General features: G+C 47.0%; 1 protein-coding gene across 1 annotated transcript in view; it reads right to left on the bottom strand.

Moving 5' to 3' along the window:
- The window catches only part of GRIK3 (glutamate ionotropic receptor kainate type subunit 3), a 192,182-nt gene that overhangs the window by 70,416 nt on the left and 100,469 nt on the right, over positions 1-21,297 (bottom strand). Inside the window, exon 2 of the mRNA XM_036446690.2 lies at positions 3,100-3,276. Within this exon, the coding sequence (XP_036302583.1) occupies positions 3,100-3,276 (177 nt within the window). The remainder of the gene's footprint in view (positions 1-3,099; positions 3,277-21,297) is intronic.

Below are 21,297 nucleotides of genomic sequence, written 5' to 3'. Positions count from 1 at the left end.
GCTATGCAACACTGAAGAACAATAGGCTACTGTTTTATTCAACAGATAAATCTCACAGGTATGTCATAGGGTGAAAGAAACAAGACTCAAAAAGCACACTCTGGAATTCTATGTATGTCAAGGTCAAAAACCAGGCAACACTAGTGCATAGCAGTAGAAGTCAGAGCAATGGTGCTAAGAACAGCAGTGAAAAGGCAAAGGGCAAAAGAGATGAATAATCTTGCGGGGACACACACACACACACACACACACACACACACACACGCGTGCTCAAAATTGTGAAAGAAAAGTCCAGAGTGTTGCCAGTCAGAAGTAGGAGAGCTGACCTTATCTGGGAAATTAGAAGGGTTGCCCTAAGGCCCAGAGGTTTGAGAGAGGCGTGAGTTAGCTAGACAAAGGGAAGTGCAGAGGTAGGACTTACAAGGAAAAGGGAACTACTAGCAGAGGGCTTAGCATGCACAAAAGCCTGAGGTGGGAGGAAGCCTGGTACCTGCAGATGGCAGGCATGACTAGAACCCAGAGGCCGAGCTAGTGAGTAGTATGGACGTGGCTGGAAGGTCATGTTAGGGCTAGATTGTGCATGCCCGCATGGGCTCCATTGATGATTCAGGGAAAGGAGGTAGGTCATACCACCCAGGGTTTTAAGCAAACAAGTCAGGTGAGCTGGTGTGGGATGGAGAGAGGCTGTGGCTTTGGTCACTTGCACCAGACAGGCTGGATTTCCTGAGCTGGGTGTTTCCGTCTCCGGCCTGCTCACCCACCCCTGGCAGTCTGCATTGCGCAGACTGGACGCTCCTACTGGAGGGAGTGCCTCAGGAGGCTCTGGAGCTCTGCCATGGGCTCACTGCTGCCTGGAGAAAGTTCCTGAACTGCAAGTGCACCACTGGACAGTTATTGTATTATTTTAGTGGTTTTTAGAGAAAAATGGACAGAAGACTCTGCTTAGCCCTTTGGGGTGGTTCTGCCCACGTAGGCCTCTTGTGTTCTGGCTTCAGGCATTTGTTCTATGTCCTGACCTTTTCACTGAGCAGTTTCCTTGGTTGAGTTTCAATCATTTTCTATATGGACAAGGCCGGGCAGAGGGTGCCAGCATGAACTCTCAGCAGGGAGGTGGACATCTGACTACACAGTGTAGGCTGCAGGGCATGCTGGGGAGGGAGTGGTGAGGACATAGCCAGAGCAGAGGGCATGCCAGCATAGGAGAGGGGAGATGGGCGATAGACCACTCTTTGAGGTTGTTGTTAGGGGGCAGGGGGAGGGAATGGCCAGAGGGCAAGTCTGGGTGCAGGTTGGCCTTGAGACTCAGGGCAACGGCCTCAAAAGTGTCAGAATTAGCTGTTTTCAATGTCAGGGACCCTCCAAACTTCAATGCACAAGGCAAGGAGAAGCAGGGTGGGAGGGACAAGGGCCAGCAGTAGGGAAGTGCTTATAGGAATGAGGCCCCTGACTTGATGGCTTAGGATGTGGAGAGCAAGCCAGTCAATGTTATAAAGGCATAGTCCAGTATGATACTTCCCATGTGCCAGTCATGGATCTAAGCACTTCACAAAGTTGTGCCCATTTTACGGATGAGAAAACTGAGGCACATATTGTCCTAGGTCACACAACTAATATCACAGTGAACAGGGTGTAAATCCAGGCAGTATGGCTGCAAGCCCAAGCCTCTCAGTTCTTCTATGCTGAAATGTTTACCCACAATAGTTCTTTGTGGGTAAACAGAGCCAGCAGTATATGGCTTTGGCAAATCTGCTCCTGGGAGCTCAGGAAACCTTCACTAGACACCGGGAATCCTTTAGAAAGACCAAGGGTCCCTTGTGGACGGGCCTCAGTTTCCCCAAGATATATGGATGATGTTGTCCCTAGCTCAACTGACAGGGGTCTTATTCAGACTCCCATTTCCTGTCCTCACACCATTCATTCATTGATTCACTCCATGATCATTTCATTGAGCACTTACTACACGCCAGGCTTTTAGTTGCCAGGGCTATATTGGTTAAAAAGAGGAGCCTTCCTTTCATGGTGTTGGAGAGAAAGAAAAAGACATTAAACACACACAATTACTTAACTATTAATTGTGATAATAGCTTTGAAGAAGAAGAGCAAGGGCCTATGACAGTGTAGTATAGGAAGGATGACCTGAGAATAAGAGTCCTTAGACCTAAGATTTTAAAATAAAGTTCCATGGAACTCGAGAATTCTAGGTAAATTATTTCCAGAGTTATCTAAACTTTTAAACTTCAATTAAATATGTACATGAACCACATTTTTAAAAACAGTAACAAGAGAGCATACTTGTATACTCAAACGTGCCACACTGGAAACAGCTAGTTCATTCAGGTATTGGTAAGTTACTTTTTTTCCTTGGAATAAAATTCTCCAGTCTTTTCTGTGCAGTGATTGAAGTTTACTGTAAATGTCTCTCTGATGAGAAGGATAATGTCCAACATTTTAAAAAAATTTAAATTCACGTGTGGGAAAAACTGATTGAATTTACTACCACCTGCTTTTATGAATTATGGTTTTCTTGTTATTTTGTAGCCAAAACAAAATATGAAAACATTGAATGCTGAGGTCAACATCAGACTTCAATGTCATCCATAGCCTGTGGGGTCAAACTGTTGAAGTCATAGAAACAGCTTTGCTGTTTTTAGTAAGTCTTTTTATGGCAAGTAAATGTTGCATATTTGAACTTTTTTGCATATTCTGTTTTACATAAATCTCAATTTTTTATATTCTGAGTAGAATTTCAATGAAATAAAGACAACTTTGAAAGTGTCTTCAGTTTAGAGGTGTCAGAGACCTGGGCTGCCCTCCATACTGCTAGCTCCCTAGCCCCATCGCAGGCCCCACCGCTCACCCCTCTTGCCCCTCCCATGTTCCCATGGCCCTCATTTCCTCATGGCCCCTGACAGTGGCATGGGAACTCCTGATGGATAACCTACTAGCCCTGAGGTGACTCATCCTAAAGTGAACTGGGACTGATACAGGTCACAAAACCAGATGGGAAAAGGATCTACACCTCAAGTCCACCCAAAAGTTTGGACTATTTTCAGCACCTTGGACAGCAAAACCCCACCATAGACAGGGCAGCACACTCACCCTTCTTGGTGGCTTCGAAACTATCGTGGAAGTGAATCCTCTGGATGTCATAAGTCAAGGTAGTGTTGGGCAGCAGAGTCCGGTTCCTGTTGATGATGTTGGCAGAAAATCGAAAGGCATGCTCCTCGGCATTCATGACCTGGGCATTGGGACCGTCTGCATACTCAAAGATTCCTCCTGCAAGAGATAAGTAAAATTGTATGTGCTGGGGAAGGAAAAGGCGCTAATAAAAATGCTTGACTTCAGAAAGGTTTATGGACAAGCTCTCCTCACCCAAGTGTTCAATAATATCCTAGATAATTCCCATATATAGAAACTGTGCTGGAGCATAAGAAATATGAAAATCCTCCTAGTTCATTTCACTCAGCTAGCAAAATTCTGATAACAGAGACTGACAAACAGAGCCAAAATAAAATCACCAACTTATTAATATGGCTATGAAAATTCTCAATAGAGTGCTAGCAAGTAGAATCTACCAGAATATCACCAGGATGACATACCATGACCATGTAGAATTATATTCCAGGAATGTAAGTGTGGTTCAATATAAAGAAATCCATGAATATCATTCCATCACATCAATAATTCACAGGGGAAAAACAAGTATGACCAACTCACAAAACACAGGAAGGCATTTGGTAAAATCCAATACTTACTGCTATTACGAATGCTTAATCAGCTAGCACCCAGAAGGATATTTCCTTGAAGCATCTTTAGTTCAAATCAGTCTTTAATATCTCACAAATGTGAAACACTGAAGACATTCTCATTAAAGAAAAAAGGGGAGGGGAAAAATTCACACTACACCATTAATCAATGAAATAAGAGAGAAAAAGAATTTAGAAGCATACCTTTTGTAAAGAAAAAAATTCTTATTTGAAAATGATATATACTGAGTGGCCAGATTATTATGATCTCTGAATGCATAATAATCTGCCTCCCCCTCTAGAGGCCTGGTGTATGTATTTGTGCATGGGTGGGGTCCAGCCAGCCTGGCTAAGGGAAAGGGAATTGCATGGTTGGCCAGCCTGCCTGCTGGTCTAACTCCTAGTGGAGGGGACAATTTGCATATTAGCTTTTTATTATATAGGATACACACTGAGTGGCCAGATTATTATGCGTTCTGAGATCATAATAATCTGGCCATTCAGTGTACATGACTTTCTTAAATAAAAACCTTAAAATATTCCCTAAGCATGAAAACTAGTAGGAAATAGAAGATTCCATTTAAAGAACCAGTTAGCACAAATTGTTTCTTTATATCAGCAACAACCAGTAAGTAAACAATGGCAAAATAATATCCTTTACAATATTAACAAAATATTAATAACTAACAACAAACCAAATAATACGTGTGTAATCCCTAGTAATCAGAATGAGAAAAACACTTTAAGTGAGAAACATAAAAGTAGACTTAAACGAGGAGGCATGTCATGTTCCTGGATATTTAGATTCAAGAGTAGAGGTTTCAGTTTTCTCCAAATTAGATTTTCAGTTTAATTCAATTCCAATTAGAATCATAGAAGGATATTTCTTTTACTTGACAAAGTGACTCTAAAATGCATCTGGAAGACTAAATAGGAGATAACAGTCTAAAAAGAGATGAGAGGTAACTTGCACCACCAGCTTTAAAATGTATCATAAAGCCAAAATAATTAAAACTATGTCCTTCCTCATGGTACATGAAAGCACAGATAGATAAATAGAATGAGATAAAAAGTGCCTAGAAAGAGATTCAAGTAGAGATAAGCATTTAAGATATAATAAAAGTAGCTATTTCCAATTAGAAGGTAAAAGATAAATTATTCAAGAATGGTACTGAGACAATTATTCAATGATTGGGGAGAAATTTAAGTTAGATTCTAATATTAAGCCACATATCAAAATAAGTTCCAGATAGATTAAAGATTACAGGGCAAGAAAGTAATGGAAGGATGGAGATTTTGTTCTTAGTGATTTTCTATATTTTCCAAATAAAACTTTATGCGTTTTAAAAATAAACTTTATTGAGGTATTATAAAATCCCACACAATTCATCTCATGCTAATTGCACAATGATTTTTAGAAAATGTGCTAAGTTGTGTGACCATCACCACAATGCAGTCTCTGAACATTTCCATCACCCCCAAAGCTCCCTCGTGCCCACTTACTCTCCATCACTGCTTTTCACCCCCAGACCCAGGCACCACTGATTTACTTTCTGCCTCTAGAGATTTGTCTTTCCTGGGCATTTCATATAAATGGAATGATGCTAGAATAGTGGTAATTTGTGGTCTTCTGCATCTGGCTTCTTTCACTCAGCATCGTGTTTTTGAGGTTTATGTTGCAGCACATGTAAGCTCTTCATTCCTTTTTGTTGTTAAGTAATATTACTTTCTACGGGTCTATCACATTTTATTTACTCATTCACCACCAGTGGATGGGTATTTGGGTTGTTTATGTGTCTGAATGTAAGTGTGGGTGGGTGTTCACAAGAATATCGAACACACAAATAAAACAAGAATAATGCATCCCCAAACACGAAGAGGATAGGATTATGGGTGACTTTAATTTCCTTCTTTGTGTTTTTCTGTATTTTTCCTAGAGTTCTGCAGTGAACATGTGTTCTATTTCTCATCAGAAATGCGATCATGTGATTATGTGTATGTGTTGCAAGGACAATAGATGATCAAAATACATTATGATCCATTTCTAGGGATATAAATTTAGCAAAAGTTAGAGATGCATTAACACATTTATGTATAAAGATATTCTTGACATAGTATTGGAAAAACACAAACAACTTAATGTTCAAAAGTTTCTCAATATATGAAAACACGCCCGAACACCTTGCAGGCATCAACAATCAGGGGATAAGAGACCAAGAGGGTGGCATGGGAAAAGGCCTGTATTTGCTGCCTTCCACAACCACATCAAAATTACAACTAAAATACAGAATAACCATCATTCAGAACCACAGGAAAGCTGGCTGAATGGAAGTCCTACAACTCAGTCCTACAACTGAGACCAGTAGCAGGTGGAGAGGCATGGAAGAGGCTGGACCGGCACCCACTTTTTTAATCAGAAGGAAGATCATTCCTGTGGAGGCCGCCCAGAGGAGCAAGGGGTCCTAGCCCCTCACCAGCCCCCCAGCCCAGGGTCCCAGAGCTGGGAAAAGAAGTCCTTACGTAAAAGTAAGAACTATGGGCTTTAAAAACCAGTGGGGTTTGGGGCTCGGTGACACAGAGGTTGCTGGAGACTCAGCCACTCCTCTTGAAAGGCTAGCACCATGAACAGAATTTACAAGCTCCTGCTTCCTCTGAGCTCCAGTGCTGGGCGAGGCTCTGGGGGACCCAGACACATACGAGGAGGAACTAAACTGTCTGGCATTGGAAGGCAATTACTTGGGGGCTGCTTTTTTCCAGATGAAGGTGCTCACAGGGGTCATTGTTCCTGTTCTGGGACCTCTGCAGTCGCAGGGCTGACTGGCAGCCATTTCTGTTTGCTTAGCCCTGGTGATTCCCTGAGACCCCACCCCATCCAATTTACAGCCCCACCCAAGCTGTGTGCAGCAGTTCTTGCATATGAATGGCTTGTCCTTACTCAGGCTAAAACCTGTCAAATAAGCTACAGCTGGATCGGGAGCCCGAAACCTATCAATAAAAGGCCCAAGACTAGGCACAGCATTAGCCTGCCTTGCTTCACAACTGGGCCTCATCTGGGCACTTCCAAACCTGATACAATGAGGAGGTTTGCAGATCTCTCAGTAGCTCCTGCAGGGTGGCCCAGGGTGTGGTTGACTTTGTACCTTCCTGGAGACCAAAAAGCCAGTGTACCCAGTGGTCAGTGTAGACCATACCAGATTATCCATAAGTGACATACTCAAGGGCAGACTCCGGGAGCACCAAAACCCCACTGAAGCAAGTCATGCTCCATAAGGGTATCTCCTGCACAGCAGCTCTCCCACTGTAGTCACAGCTGGACCCCACAGTCAATTGGCCTGGAAGTCAATTCCTCTCAGTGACACCAACAGCAATCAAGGCTCAACTACAACAATACTGTGCACATAGCCCACAAAGGGGTGTATCTAGAGCAGTGGTTCTCAACCTTTCTAATGCTGCGACCCTTTAATACAGTTCCTCATGTTGTGGGGACCCCCCAGCCATAAAATTATTTTTGTTGCTACTTCATAATTGTAATTTTGCTACTGTTAATGAATCATAATGTAAATATCTGTGTTTTCCGATGTTCTTAGGCTCTACAGCAGCGATTCTCAACCTGTGGGTCACGAGAACCCCTAATCTAGAGTGTCCACCTCAGGTGATTGGAGAGGCTGAGCCACTGGCCCTATAGGACACCTAGCACACAAGGACACTCTATCAACTTAAGGAGACTTAGAAGCTCTACCCAATACATAGAAACAAACAGAGGGAAATAGCCAAAATGCAGAGACAAAGAAACATGTTATAAATGAAGAAAACGGGAAGAAAGTAAACTACTGCATAGAGTTCAAAATCACAGTTATAAGGTTACTCAAGAATATTCTGGAAACCTTCAAGGGACTTAGTGAGACTTTAAAGGATCTTAATGAGAATGCCAAAAGAAAAAAAGAAAAAGAAAATGGACCAGTCAGAAATTTAGCATACACTGACTGAAATAAAGAATAATATATAGAGTTTCAATAGTAGACCAGAGGATCCTGAGAATCAAGTCAATTATTTGAAATATAAGGAAGCAAAACAAACAAACAAAAAACCCAACCAGAATAGCAAAAATATAAAAGAATCCAAAAATATGAAGATAGTGTAAGAAGCCTCTGGGACAGCTTAAAGCATATCAACATCCAAATTATGGGGGTGCCAGAAGAAGAGAGAGAGCAAGATATTGAAAACCTATTTGAAGAAATAATGACAGAAAACTTCCCTACCTGGTGAAAGAAATAGACTTACAAGTCCAGGAAGCATAGAGAATCCCAAACAAAAGGAATCCAAAGAGGACCACACCAAGACACAATATAATTAAAATGTCAAGGGCTAAAGACAAAGAGAGAATCTTGAAAGCAGCAAGAGAAAAATAGTTAGTTACCTACAAGGGAGTACCCGTACGACTGTCAACTGATTTCTCAACAAAAACTATGCAGGCCAGAAGGGAGTGGCAAGAAATATTCAAATTGATGAATAGCAAGGATCTACAACCAAGATTACTCTACCCAGAAAAGGTATCATTTAGAATTGAAGGTCAGATAAAGAGCTTCACAGACAAGAAAAAGCTAAATGAGTTCATCAAACCAGTATTATAAAAAATGTTGAAGGGTATTCTTTTAAAAGAGGAAGAATAAGAAAAAGATAAAAAATGTGAACAACAAAGTGGCAACATATACATATCTATCAACAATTGAATCTAAAAATCAAATAAATAAAATATCTGATGAACAGAATAAACTGGAATGGAATAGAATCAGGGATATGGAAATGGCATAGACTGATGATTCTCAGAGGGAAGGGATTGTGTGCTGGAGGGCGGGAAGAGATTAGGCAACGATCTTATATGCATGTATATATCACCTGTGGACCCAGACAATTGGGTGGTGAGGGCCTGGGACAGAGAGGGAACTGGGTGGAGGGGAGCTATGAGGGGGAAAAAAGAGGGTCACCTGCAATAATCTCAGCAATAAAGATTAAATGAAATAAAATGAAAAAGGGGATAGGATGGCTTGATATGGTGTCTGGGATGTGTTTCTAAGTAATATCTGGTGTGAAGGGGGCATGGGTCTGGCAGGTTGAGCCATGGGTTGCTGAAGCTGGGTAGTGTGCCCATAGGCATCAATTACACCATTCTCCCTCAGTGTATCTGACAGATATATCCACATTCTACTAGATTTGCTCTTGAAAACCTAGTAGAAACTAGACAGAGAGCTCATGACGGGGCACGTGTGCAAATGTAGGAACATGTACAACCCTCCCCTACACCAGCAATAAACAGTGAGAAATTATAAGAAAGAAAGAGACTCTATTCAAAAGAGCAACAACAAAAAAATAAAAAGTTCACAATAAATTTGCAATTCCTATATCATCAAAACCACAAAACTTTACGGGGGAACATAAACGAAGACTTGAATAAATGGGGAGATGTAACTTTCTCCTGGAAGGGAAGGCTCAGTATTGTAAAGATGTCAGTTCTCCTCAAATTAATTTATAAATTTAATGGAATTCCAATTAAAATAAAAAAGGGCATGCAGAAGGGCATACACTAAAACGTTAACAGAGGTTCTTTCTAGAAAGGAAAAGATAATGGATTGCTTCTCTTGGTGCGTCCCCCCCACCCCAAGTATCTGCATTGAGTGATAGCTTTGGCAATAAGGAAAAAAGCTTTAAAAGATGCTCTTAATGAATACCTAATAACATAGGAAATGCCCATCCTCTCTCTCTTTCCCCATCCTCGAGCAACAAAATCATATTACAGTGTCATAGCTATTTATCAAACCAAAAGCACATACTTATAGAAAAAATACTAGAAGGATTTGTATCAGCATGTTACCAGTGAGTATTTCTGGGTAGAAGGGGTCTATGGATACTTTTAACCTTGGGATCCTTTTTGCATTTTCTTGATATTTCCAAGTGATTTACAACAAATAATGTATTATTTGGTTACTTTAAAATGTAGGAACTAAACAAGAGAGCCTGGGGAAAGGTCTCTGGTCGTTACAGATCCCATCCCAAATGAGGGTCAAAGGTTTTGGGACAAGGCCATTTCCTAGGGCTTGATACCTTCTTCCTAACTTCTCACACCTTGGCAGGTGGGGAGGAGAGGAGAGAGAGGGGCTAATATCTCACAATGGTGATGGCATGTCTCAACCACTGACACCCAAGCCCAGGCTCAGTCTCAGAAAACAATTAAGTTCCATGAACACTCGCCGATCTCTGCCACGTGCTAAGCTGTCAGTGGGAGCTCGGACACCAAGAAAAGTCAGCACTGTGACCCTATTTTCATTAAGGGCTCGGCCAACAGTAACCAGCAGATACGTGGTGCCGTAGCGAAGAGGTTTCCAGCTCAGGCTCCAGGGGCAGCCATGCCTCAGTTCAAACCCTAGCTACAGCCACTGATATTACTTGATATCTCTGAGACTTAGTTTCTCCATCTGTAAAATAGGGTGTGTACTGCAAAGGGTTGATTTTTTTAAGGAAGAAAGGAAACTTTAAATGCATGGCACACAGTGAGGAATTCTTACAGGGGGAGAGAAGCAATGCTGTCTAGAAAAACAAAGCTTGAGTTTCCACATTCTAGGCCAGGGTTGACAAACTTTTTTCTGTAATGTACCAAATAGCAAATATTTTGGCTTTGTGGGCCATGTGGTCTACTCAACTCTGCCAATATGACAATATGAAAACAAATGTGTGTGACTTGGTTTCAATAAAACTTTATTTACACAAACAGGTGATGAACAGTTTTGAGAATCAATATACATGGGCTGTCATTTGTACCCCTGTTTTAGGGGAAGGGCAGCCTTTATCTCTGAGGTAAAAGCACCTTAAGGCCTGGATGGGGAAGATATGACTATGATAGTTCTAAATGCTGTGTAAAATAGACAGATGAGATGCTGAGTTTCTGAATGGGGAGGATGGGAGAGTAGGGCCTAAGAGAAAGGTATGGAGTGGGCTCAATAAAGGGAAAAGAGGAGGAGAAAATAACCCAGGCCCAAAGGCAGGTGAGCTTGGTAAGAACTCCTCTGGTCTGGACTGGGCATGTGAATAGTCACGCTTGGTGCTTAGCTTTTGTTCACCAGCACTGTGCTGTCTCCTCCCTCCCTAACAGGACCGGCGTTTAAGCAAGTCTTGCAACAGCATGGATGGAGCTGGAGAGCATTATGCGTAGTGAAATCAGTCAGTCAGAGAAAGATAAATACCACAGGATCTCACTCATTTGCAGATTATAATGAACAACATAAACTGATGAACAAAAACAGATACAGAGACAGAGAAGCATCAATCAGGTGCTCAAACCTCAGAGGGAAGGCAGGGGAGGGTGAGGGTAAGGGGTAGAGGCCAACCAAAGGACTTGTATGCATGCATATAAGCATGACCAATGGACACAGACACCAGGGGTGAGGGCATGAATGGGAGTGGGGTGGGGGGACATTGGGGGTAGTTAAGGACACATATGTAATACCTTAATCAATAATAATAATAATAAAGTCTGCTGTAAAAAACTGACACCAGCTTGTGCTCTTTGGGGACAGTAAAGGAAGGGGGCAGCATGCCCAGCCCAGGATGAATCAGGGCAGAAAGCGGACAAGAGGTGCAGGAGGTGGGATGAGAGAGGAAATGGAAAATTCGGAGAGAAGGAAGCCCTGGAGCATCTCAGAGGCAGGAGAGATGCAGTCTGAATGCCATGGGACACCCAGGCAGCACATATTTGGTAAAGCGTAGAGTTAAGAGACAGTGGGTTCTGGATGCAGCAGACCTAGGTGTGAGTCTTGGTTCTAGTCAATCATAGACTGCTCTTTTCCCTAGGGAATTGTTCTGAGTTGAAGGAAGCAACCTTGCTAGAGGTTACACCACTTACCTCTGCCCTAGGGGCAGTCTGCAGCCAGTGACTGACTAATACTGAACCTCAAAAGGGAGGTCCCCTTGCCTCAGGGTGGGGATCATTCTGTGGCAGGTATGCTTCTGAGCCCCTCCCAACACCCTTGATCTTGATCTCACCTGGGGACACATCCTTGGCCACAGTCCTGCCATCTTCCCCAACCTACTGTGCTCACCCCCCTACTGCTTTTTCCTAAAGAATGCTCATATCCTCTATCAACTCCATGCATCCAAATTCCTATCTCAGGCTCTGGCCTAAGACTGGGATGACATTACTTGAGGGGGAGAGGGGTTGTTACAACCATAATTAGCAGAGGAACTAAACTCATCCATTGATAAACCATCAAGGATTCTTCCTTCTACCCTCTCCCTTCTGGGTCCTCTGGCCCCCTCTCTCTTTTGTGCAAGGGGTTTCAGAAGCTCAGGGTCTGATGGGCTTGGATTCTGACTCTAGCTCTGCTTCATGGAAGAAAGGCTGCTCTGGGTCTTGGCTTCTGGAGAGAGCAGCCCGCCCCACTCAGAGGCAGCTCCCCCATTCAACTGGCTCCTCTCCATTCTCTCCCTTCCATACATTCCTCATGATCGGTATTTAAAGAGGCTAATAAGTAGGTTGGCACTGTTGATTAATGCATAATCTTAATCATGATTGCATAGTGTAATTGGCATTAATTTGAAGAGCCAGTTCATTATGAAAATAATTTCCACTGCTTTCTGCTTTAATAAAATGGAGCAGAGACACCAGGGCTGCTGAGGAAATGGGACAGGGTATGAGTGAGTGTGTGTGTGTGTGTGTGTGTGTGTGTGTGTGTGTGTGATGGATCCCAGAGATGTAAGCAGGGATGGAGCACCAGAGCCAATGGGACATTTCCTCAAACAAAATCTTGAGTGGAAGCCCAATGGGTAGAACCAACAACAACAACAACAACAACAAACAGCTGCTCACATGTCAGGGATGCTGTGGAATGCTCTCTACCCACTTCACTTACATTTCCTCAAACAAAATCTTGAGTGGAAGCCCAATGGGTAGAACCGACGACAACAACAACAACAACAACAACAACAACAACAAACAGCTGCTCACATGTCAGGGATGCTGTGGAATGCTCGCTACCCGCTTCACTTAATACTCACAAGGACCTTGACAGCCACATTAGAGAGGAACTATTATTGCCCCATTTTACATAAGAGAAAACTAAGGCCCAGGGAAGCCAAGGATGTTATTAAAACTACCAACTGGCCAATTCTCTTCTGCAACCAAAGCCAGCTTGCTAGAGTCAATACATTTTCAGGAATTCGGAAAGCCAGGTATTAAAACATTGGCGCTTGAAATCTGCCACAGTGGGAGTATTTGCACCACGGAGAGAAGCAGATGCTACAAATGAGGACTTTTTCCCTGAAGAGCATGTTCACCAGCCCACGCCCACTGCCCAAGACCACTTCCGCTGCATGGGCTCTCAGAGACTAGATGCCACAGTTCCTAAGAAGGCTCGTAGCCCCAGGGCTCGCCGAGCACTGCAGGAAGGCTGCTGCTCAAACCCAACCTCATGTACAGACAGTGGGACCCGGGCCGGGGTGGGGGAAGCAGGGACAGAACCGGCTCTGCCAACTGGGACCAACTTCCTTCTTACTTCTTCTACTAAGTCACATTGTCATATGTTTTGAGAACATTCTGAATACCCTCAGCATAAATGCCCATCTTTCTAAGATTGCTCTCTTTATATCTCTGAAAATGTGTCCAAATGGTGGAATGTCCTTGCTTCCCCGGTGAGCATGCAGTGGTGGCCTGTGTTAAGCTGAATGTGGTCTCAAAAACCAGGACTGAGGGTTGTCATTACCACTCTGCCACACCTCATCATTCAGGGCCACATGGTCCTGGAGACAGTCCCCCGACCCCAATCCTCTGGGCAGATGGCCCTAGAGGTCCCCCAAGGCACAGGTCCTAGGACAGATGGAGCTGAAGGCTTAGTCCCTTGCTTAAACCCAAGACCTCATGACTGTCGAGGGCTGGTCCAGAGTCTGTTGAGATGGTTCTTTCTCTTGAACAACTCTGTGCTCTTCTTGAACTTGGTCCTTTCAAAAGCAATTGGGTCAGCCCCGCTTTGAGCTCAGTGAGCCCGGGGGACTCAGGCAGGGCCTGTATCATGCCGCCACTGTCTGTTTGGCAGCCAAGGCCCAGGAGACACTTACATTCCCAGGACCAGGCCCAGACACTGTCTTTTCTCTGGGGCCTGAGCACGCTCTTTCCTTTCTAGTCTGCTTGTTCTTCTTCTGAAGTTTCTAAGATTTCACAGAGATTAACTGAGACGCTGATCAGTGAGATTACCATTGCTAACAGCCTCTTCCCGGGGCCACCGCCCTGTCTGTTCTGATCAGGGCTCTCTCTTCTCCTGCCAGGGCCCTGAGGCTCCGTGCAGCCCATGGGAAGGAAGAGCCAGGCTCTGCTCCCGGCTGCACCTTTCCCAGCCCTTCCGGAGCCCTGCTGGGGCCTCAACCTTGCCTTCTGGGCCTCTCTGGGCCCTTGTGTCGGCAGAAAGAGTAGGGAACATGTTGGCTGGCTTTCCCCTCGAGGCACAGTATGTGGTTTCTGAGGGTGAGCAGTGCACAGCAGCAAAGGTCGCGGGCTTTCCGGGGTCATGGGCAAGGGAAGGGAGGGGCGACAAGGAGTATATGCATTTGTTCTTTCATCCATCCACCCATTCCCCAAGCAGTTTATTGGCTACAACTGGGAACAAGGTTCTATGCTGGGCACTGGGTGAGTCCGAGAGGCATCAGGCATTCGCCCAGCCCTTCAGGAGCTTCAAGCTTGGAAGAGGAGAGGAGGGGAGGGGCACGAATAAAAACACTACAGGGGTAAAAACTCCCCATGTGTAAGAACAGCAGACAAAGCTGGGGAGACTCCGAAAGTAGAAATTAGCGGTGTGTTCATGGAGGAGGCAGCATCCGAGGGGTGCAGCGAGTAAGGCAGCCAGTGGGGGTGGGGAAGGGGACCTAGGGTGGGGGTCAGGAAAATGAGAACTTGTGCTAGGGTGGGGCAGGGCGGGGGTAGGGGGATGGAGGGGCCAGGCTGGAGGGGAAGGGCAGGGCTGGCTTTTCTAGGCCTGGGCAATAATGAAATGATGGCGGGAGGTGGGTCTAGGAGAGATACCTGGAAGATGACCCTGGAGTCTGGCTGGTGAGGGAAGTCCAGTCCGGCATGCGGACTCTGCAGCTCCTTGTGGACAACCTGGGCTTTAACTGACCCCGCTGTTCACCGGATGTACGACCTTGGGCAAGTCCCTTCCCTGCTCTGTGCCTCTGCTTTGCCACCGAAGACAGGGATATTAATAGCACTTGCAGCATAGGGCTAGGTGGAGGCTTCCATGACATAAATCATCTAAGGCATGTCGTAAGCCTTCAATAAGGTAAAACATTATTATTATGAGGTGACAGGGAAGCTGAGGGCCTTTCACTGCGAAGGGGGCATCCAGAGAAAGAGCAGGTGCGAGGAGAGGGTGTGCACTCCCGTGGGGTCCCTGGGGAGGGGCGGCTGATTGAGTCCAGGGCCCGGTGGCAGTTGTTTTAATTGATCTGGTGATATGCGGAGCTTTGTCTATACAACTCAGGGACATGCAAGTCAAATATTGCGGAATCGACCGCGTTGGGAGGATGGCTGGAGGCTCCCGAGCCGCCTGGAGATGCTGATGACCGATGGGCTGTCATCAGGCAGAGGAGCAGGAGAGCAGGAGGCCGGGTGACTGGGGACAGGGCGGGAAGGGGGCTGCAGAGGGCCCAGCGAGCAGTGAGCGCCCTTGCTGGAGGGGCTGGAAGAGTGAAGACTGAAAACCGCCAGACACATGACTCGCCCTCATGCACATGCCCACAGCAGAGAGGCCAGTCCTTCCGTCCAGCCTCGGCTCCTCCAGGCAGTCCTCCTCCACGCACTCCGCCGTTTCACCATTCCCTTCACGCCTGTCCCCTCGCAGGTGCTCTTCCCCTGCCTGGATCAACCTTCCTTCTTTCTCCATTTCATCTGTGCAAAGCTGGCTGCCATATTCCATCTTCTGAGCCTTGCAGTAGCCACTGACCTTATGCCCTTGGCCCACCCCGGGGGCCACCTGCACACACTTTCCCTGCTCGCCCGGGCCCTTTCTGGCAAGTGGGGGAGGCAGGCCCGGTGCAGGACAGCCAAAGGGGCCAGGCAGCAGGAGCTGGAACCCTGTTTCCTTGCCCTTCAGAGCAACAATGTCTAGGCACAATCTGCAGTTACTCACAGTGTAGTCACCTGCAGACACACCTTTCTGATTCCCTTCCCCATGGATCCCAGGCTCTTGAGGTCACCTCCCAGGTAAACAACTTGCACCCTAACTTTTGCTGGGGGCCTGCTTTGGAGGTCCCTGCCTGAGTCACCTTCCCTGAGTTCTGAATTCATTCCCCTCTGTATCCTCACACGTTAGGGTGTCTCCTGTGCCGCCCTCCCCCTCCCTCTCCAGACACAGGAGAACATCCAAAGAAGTTTGTAAAATAAATGCATATGTAAGTACACACACACACACACACACACACACACACGCTACTTGTTTGAAGAAGCTAATTCCCACTTAGGATTTGAATGCTTAAGTGAAAAAGCAAAAAACAAACAAATATCCTTCAGATCATCTGTCATGAAGATGCCCAGCCAGGAGGACACTACCAAAGCTGTCTGCTCTCAGCTTTCACTCCCCACTCCAGCCCCAGCCCCAGCCCCAGCCCCAGCCCAGCCCCAGCCCCAGCCCCAGCCCCAGCCCCAGCCCAGCCCCAGCCCCAGCTCCAGCCCCAGCCTCAGCCTCAGCCCCAGCCCCAGCCCAGCCCCAGCCCCAGCTCCAGCCCCAGCAAAGGTCAGCTCTGAAGAGGTGAGGAAGCTGCAGCTGAGGTGCCCCAGTGGCACACTTCCAGACCCCTGTCCTTTACTGGTGGATGAGGGCCCTGTGCCTGCTAATGTGGCTGGTGACTGAAGAGAGGCGCCCTGGTTCTCCCTGGCTGCAGGTGGGCTCTCCAACCATCTTAACTGGGGCTCATCTCCAAACCCGGGGCACCTGCTCCGCAGCGGTGCCAGGGTCTGGAAGACAGCCCTGCCTCTGACAGCCCCTGCCCACCCACAGCCCTGCCGGAGAATGCCAGGAGGCCCAAACTAAGGCTGCTTGGGAAATGGCGTGGGCAGGGCAGGGGCAGGGGAGCAGGAGCCCTGGAAGCAGTGGAGGGGAAAGAGGCTGCGGCTCTGCATTACTGCTCCCATCCCCGTCTGCTTTAAATATCAATCGCTATGCAGGTTAAATACTTATTCAGATGTCTTTTAGCTTAAAAGCAAGCTAATTGATCTCTGGAGATCCTGAATGAACAGGGAAGAAACTGCACTAATTACCGAATCAACTTCCACTTCTCTACTTTGTTTTGTTTCTTCTTTGACAATACTGCTGGAGTGACAGACAGGGCCAAAACGCGTGCTGCTTTTATTATGCCGGAGCCACACACCCCGCCCCACGGCCCCTCCCACCACGCCCCTGACTGCGGCATATCTCCCAGCTGGGCCTTCTGGGCGCACCTGTCCCAGCTGGGAGCTCTCCCAGGCAGAGCTTTAAGATGCTTAGCACACAATACGATACACAGATGATGTGTGATGGAATTGCACACTTGAAGCCTATATAACTTTATTCATTGGCGGAACCCCAATAAATGCAATAAAAAGTAAAAGATGCTGGAAATAGTATAGGTCACCAGAGGCTAACAGTTACCAAAGCTGTCTGCTCTCAGCTCACCTTCCCTGAGGGACCTCCCCAGCCCTTAAAACACAAAACAAAAACCTAACAAAAGTGGGGCCACAGCTGTTCCAGGTCCACTTCCTCGTCACACACACGTTGACCACCTGTGGGCGTTCAGACTTCACACGGACCTCCTAGGAACAGGTGTCCATCCCGGCTTCCTCATAGCGTCCTCGGGTCCCTCCCAGGGCTCCTGCTCACCAGGGGGCCGTGCTGCAGCTGTGTGGTGTGGGAGCCTGGGTTTCCTCTGCTGGTAACAGTCATTCCTCTCCTGCCTGGAGAGATGTGCTTTTTTGTGTTTTTTTCCTACTTTCTCTCCTCACCTTGCCGGGGTTCTGACTCCATCTGCTTGGCTGTCTTATAGAACAAAGCATGGTACCTCTGGCCTGGCGGGAGGGCCCCCGTGTTCCTGCTCCCGGCAGTCCGCTGCAGGCAGCCGAACGTCTCCCACTCACTTGGGAAATTAGAAGTTCCGAAACCAGGCTGAGTAGGTTTCTTTCTTTTCTTTTCTTTCTTTCTTTCCTTTCTTTCTTTCTTTCTTTCTTTCTTTCTTTCTTTCTTCCTTCCTTCCTTCTTTCCTTCCTTTCCTTTCCTTTCCTTTCCTTTCCTTTCCTTTCCTTTCCTTTCCTTTCCTTTCCTTTCCTTTCCTTTCCTTTCCTTTCCTTTCCTTTCCTTTCCTTTCCTTTCCTTTCCTTTCCTTTCCTTTCCTTTCCTTTCCTTTCCTTTCCTTTCCTTTCCTTTCCTTTCCTTCCTTCCTTCCTTCCTTCCTTCCTTCTTTCTTTCTTTCTTTTTTTAAAATATATTTTATTGATTTTGTACAGAGAGGAAGGGAGAGAGATGGAGAGTTAGAAACATTGATGAGAGAGAGTCATCGATCAGCTGCCTCTTGCACACCCTCTATTGGGGATATGCCCACAACCAAGGTACATGCCCTTGACCGGAATTGAACCCAGGACCTTTCAGTCCCCAAGCCGACGCTCTATCCATTGAGCCAAACCGGTTTCGGCTGAGAAGGTTTCTTTCCTGCAGGATTTCTCTGGGCATTTATTCCGCTCATGTGTGGCCTCGGAGACGGGGCGGAGCCAGCAACACTTCCCAAACTTACTTGACAACCAAACGTGGCAACCTTTTTTGGCAGAGCGTCTGACCGGAAACAGGCTTTGGGAAATCGCTGTGTTATGGTGGCATGGACAAAAAGGTCTTTCCCTTCTGAGAAGCGAGCTACTTGAAGTCTGGGGCTGGAGCCTTCTCATCGCAGTTCACCCCACACACCCGGCCCCCAGCCCTGAGCGCCAGAGACGAGAAAGAATGAAGGAAGTCTGGCGGCCAAAGTGTCCCATGGACTTCACACCAGGGCCCAGTGCGGCAGATCTGGTTTGTTCCTGGGTTGATTCCGGGACACCAGTGACTGGTTGTGTCAACACAGTTTAGAGGTGTGATCACCCTGCTAGCTTCCGAGCAGCCTGTAACTGGTGTGAGGGGGCCTGTGCGCAGGTGTGGGCATTCCTCTCACCTGGGGCACAGCAGGAAAGGACAGGGGGGAGCAATTCCTCAGCTCAGTGCTTTGTGCCTCTCTCCCCAAGGCACTGGGTTGAAAGAAGAGATTCTGGCTTCATTGTGATCATTAGCCAATGAAACCCCGCGCATCTCTGTCAACAAAGGAGTCCCTAGCGACCTTGTCTCCACTGCCACCGCTGATAAGAGACGTTCATCCACTCAGAGCTTCCACATTCAACACACACTCCGGGCTCACCCCCTGTGGGTCTGGCACCTGCACACAGCACATACACAGTGGGGAGAACCTGCACCCCGGGAACTCCTTGTTTACTTCCCCAAAGCTCTTACTGTAGGTTAAAAAGAATCTCAAACACGCATTTGTTATCTAGTTGATAGTCTGCTTCTGGCCCAGACCCCCACCACTAGAATATAAGCTTGTTCGTCACGTTCTCTCCAGGGCTGGCACAATACCTGGCACATAGTAGGCACTCAGTACATATTTCTCAGCTATAAATCAACATGCATGAGACATACACGTATAAATAAGCGAGGAATGGCTACACAACAAAACTCCAGAGAGGGAACCAAAGGATGGCAGCTTTGAACCAGAGCTGCTGCCTTGGAGGGGCAGACGGGGATACCACAAAAAGCCAGACAATAATCTGGGGCTTTTAAGGAGCGGGAGGAAGTTCCTTATTGGAGCATCCAGGTCAGAAAGCTGAGCACTTCCCGCCCAAAGCCAGCAAGACTCATCATCCTCTCCAGTCACCGCCACTCCGAAGGCCCAGGTGTGTTTGCAGAACTGGAGCAAAGGAATGACCTGAAAATTTGCATGGACTGTCAGCAGCCACGGAGAAAAAGAGGAGCTTGGATTTTTAAAGCACAGGTTTAAAGACACCATCTGCTAAACCCTGCATTTTGAACAAACGTGGACACAGAATTTTCTGCATAACCACCTGGTACAGAGGAGCAGGGGGACCCAGGGCAGTTCAGGAGTCATAGCAATGAGAACCACAAACACTGATTGGGCCTGTGTTCTAGGCCTTCTCCACTGATGAGCTCATCTAACCCTCACCACGACCCTAGGAGGTGGATTCTACAAGGATTCTCTTTGGTTTTCTCAGAGGAGGAAACGGAAGCTCAGAGAAGTTGGTGATTTGCCCTCAATCACACAGCTTCTGTGGATTCGGGAGCCCTGCTCTGCTCTGGATTTTTGAGGCAGAGCCTGCGACCATGAACAGTGCGCTGGTGATGAAATACAGCATCTTCCCCAGAACCCATCTGGCGCCTCCTCCCCCGGGAAAGCCTCTCGCCCGGTGGTTAACACCAGGGCCTGCAGTCCTTAAATCTGGAGGCAGTTCATAAATTAGCGTTGCTAGATTTATGTGTAACTGTTTAGTAAATGGTGTGTGGTTCTCCTCCTAAAGCATGGATTCGGTCATTTCCAACTCACGCTTTCATCGCCTTGAATGCTTATGATTGACAACAACAAAAAACGGCACCTAGTTCCAACATCGTCATACAGGTGGCCCGGCGGCCTCGCTGCCTGATCTCCCAGGAAGCCTTTCTGTGCAACGTGTGGTCCATCGCATCAGGCAGTTTCTCAGCTACATCACGGACTGCCACGTCCCTGTGCCTTTGCTCATGACCTATGTTTCTCGTTAATGAGGGCGGAGTATCTGATCTCTTCTCGTGCATCAGGTACCGTGCCAAATGCTTTACCAGCATCATCCTGTTTTACCTTCATAGCATCCCTAAGCATTAGGTCTGCCATATCCCAAATATGGAAACTGGGGTTCAGGCAGCTTCGTAACTTCCCCTAAAAAGTTTATCCTGGGAACCCAGGTGTGTCCAGGAATGTCCTCCCCGTACTACCCTGATCGGTTCAACCTTCAATGAGGACTTGACTGTTCCTCTTTCCATGTAGGTCCCACAACTGGACTCCAGGGCCTGGGAGGGATGCTGGCAGTGTGCCCAGCGCCCTTCAGAAATTGAGCCTGAGGGACGGAACCCCGCCTCTTTGGCCCTGTGTGAGTGAGCTCTCAGAGTGGCCTTTCTCTAATTCACGCATTGACTCCACAAGAATTCATTGAATGCCTACCGCATGTTAAAGCAAGTAGCGGCCGAGTGTGCGGAGGAGTAAAATCCCTGACCGGGCAGAGGAACAGCCGGAGTAGAGCACGAAGGAGCCAGGTGACTTGGGCAAGCAGGCAGGGGCTGGGTGTGGCGATGCGCAGGCCCCGCCTGCTGAGCCCTCTCCCCCTCAGCATTGGTGTTCCTGGGTCCCTGACTCAGGAGGATGCTCTGAGGACCTGCTGCTCCTTTCCCCAGCGTCGCTGCGCGCTACTGACCGCGGACACACCATG

Source organism: Pipistrellus kuhlii, unplaced genomic scaffold, assembly GCF_014108245.1.
Source record: "Pipistrellus kuhlii isolate mPipKuh1 unplaced genomic scaffold, mPipKuh1.p scaffold_m20_p_2, whole genome shotgun sequence".
Lineage (NCBI taxonomy): Eukaryota > Metazoa > Chordata > Mammalia > Chiroptera > Vespertilionidae > Pipistrellus > Pipistrellus kuhlii.
This window is presented reverse-complemented; position numbering and strand designations above follow the sequence as displayed.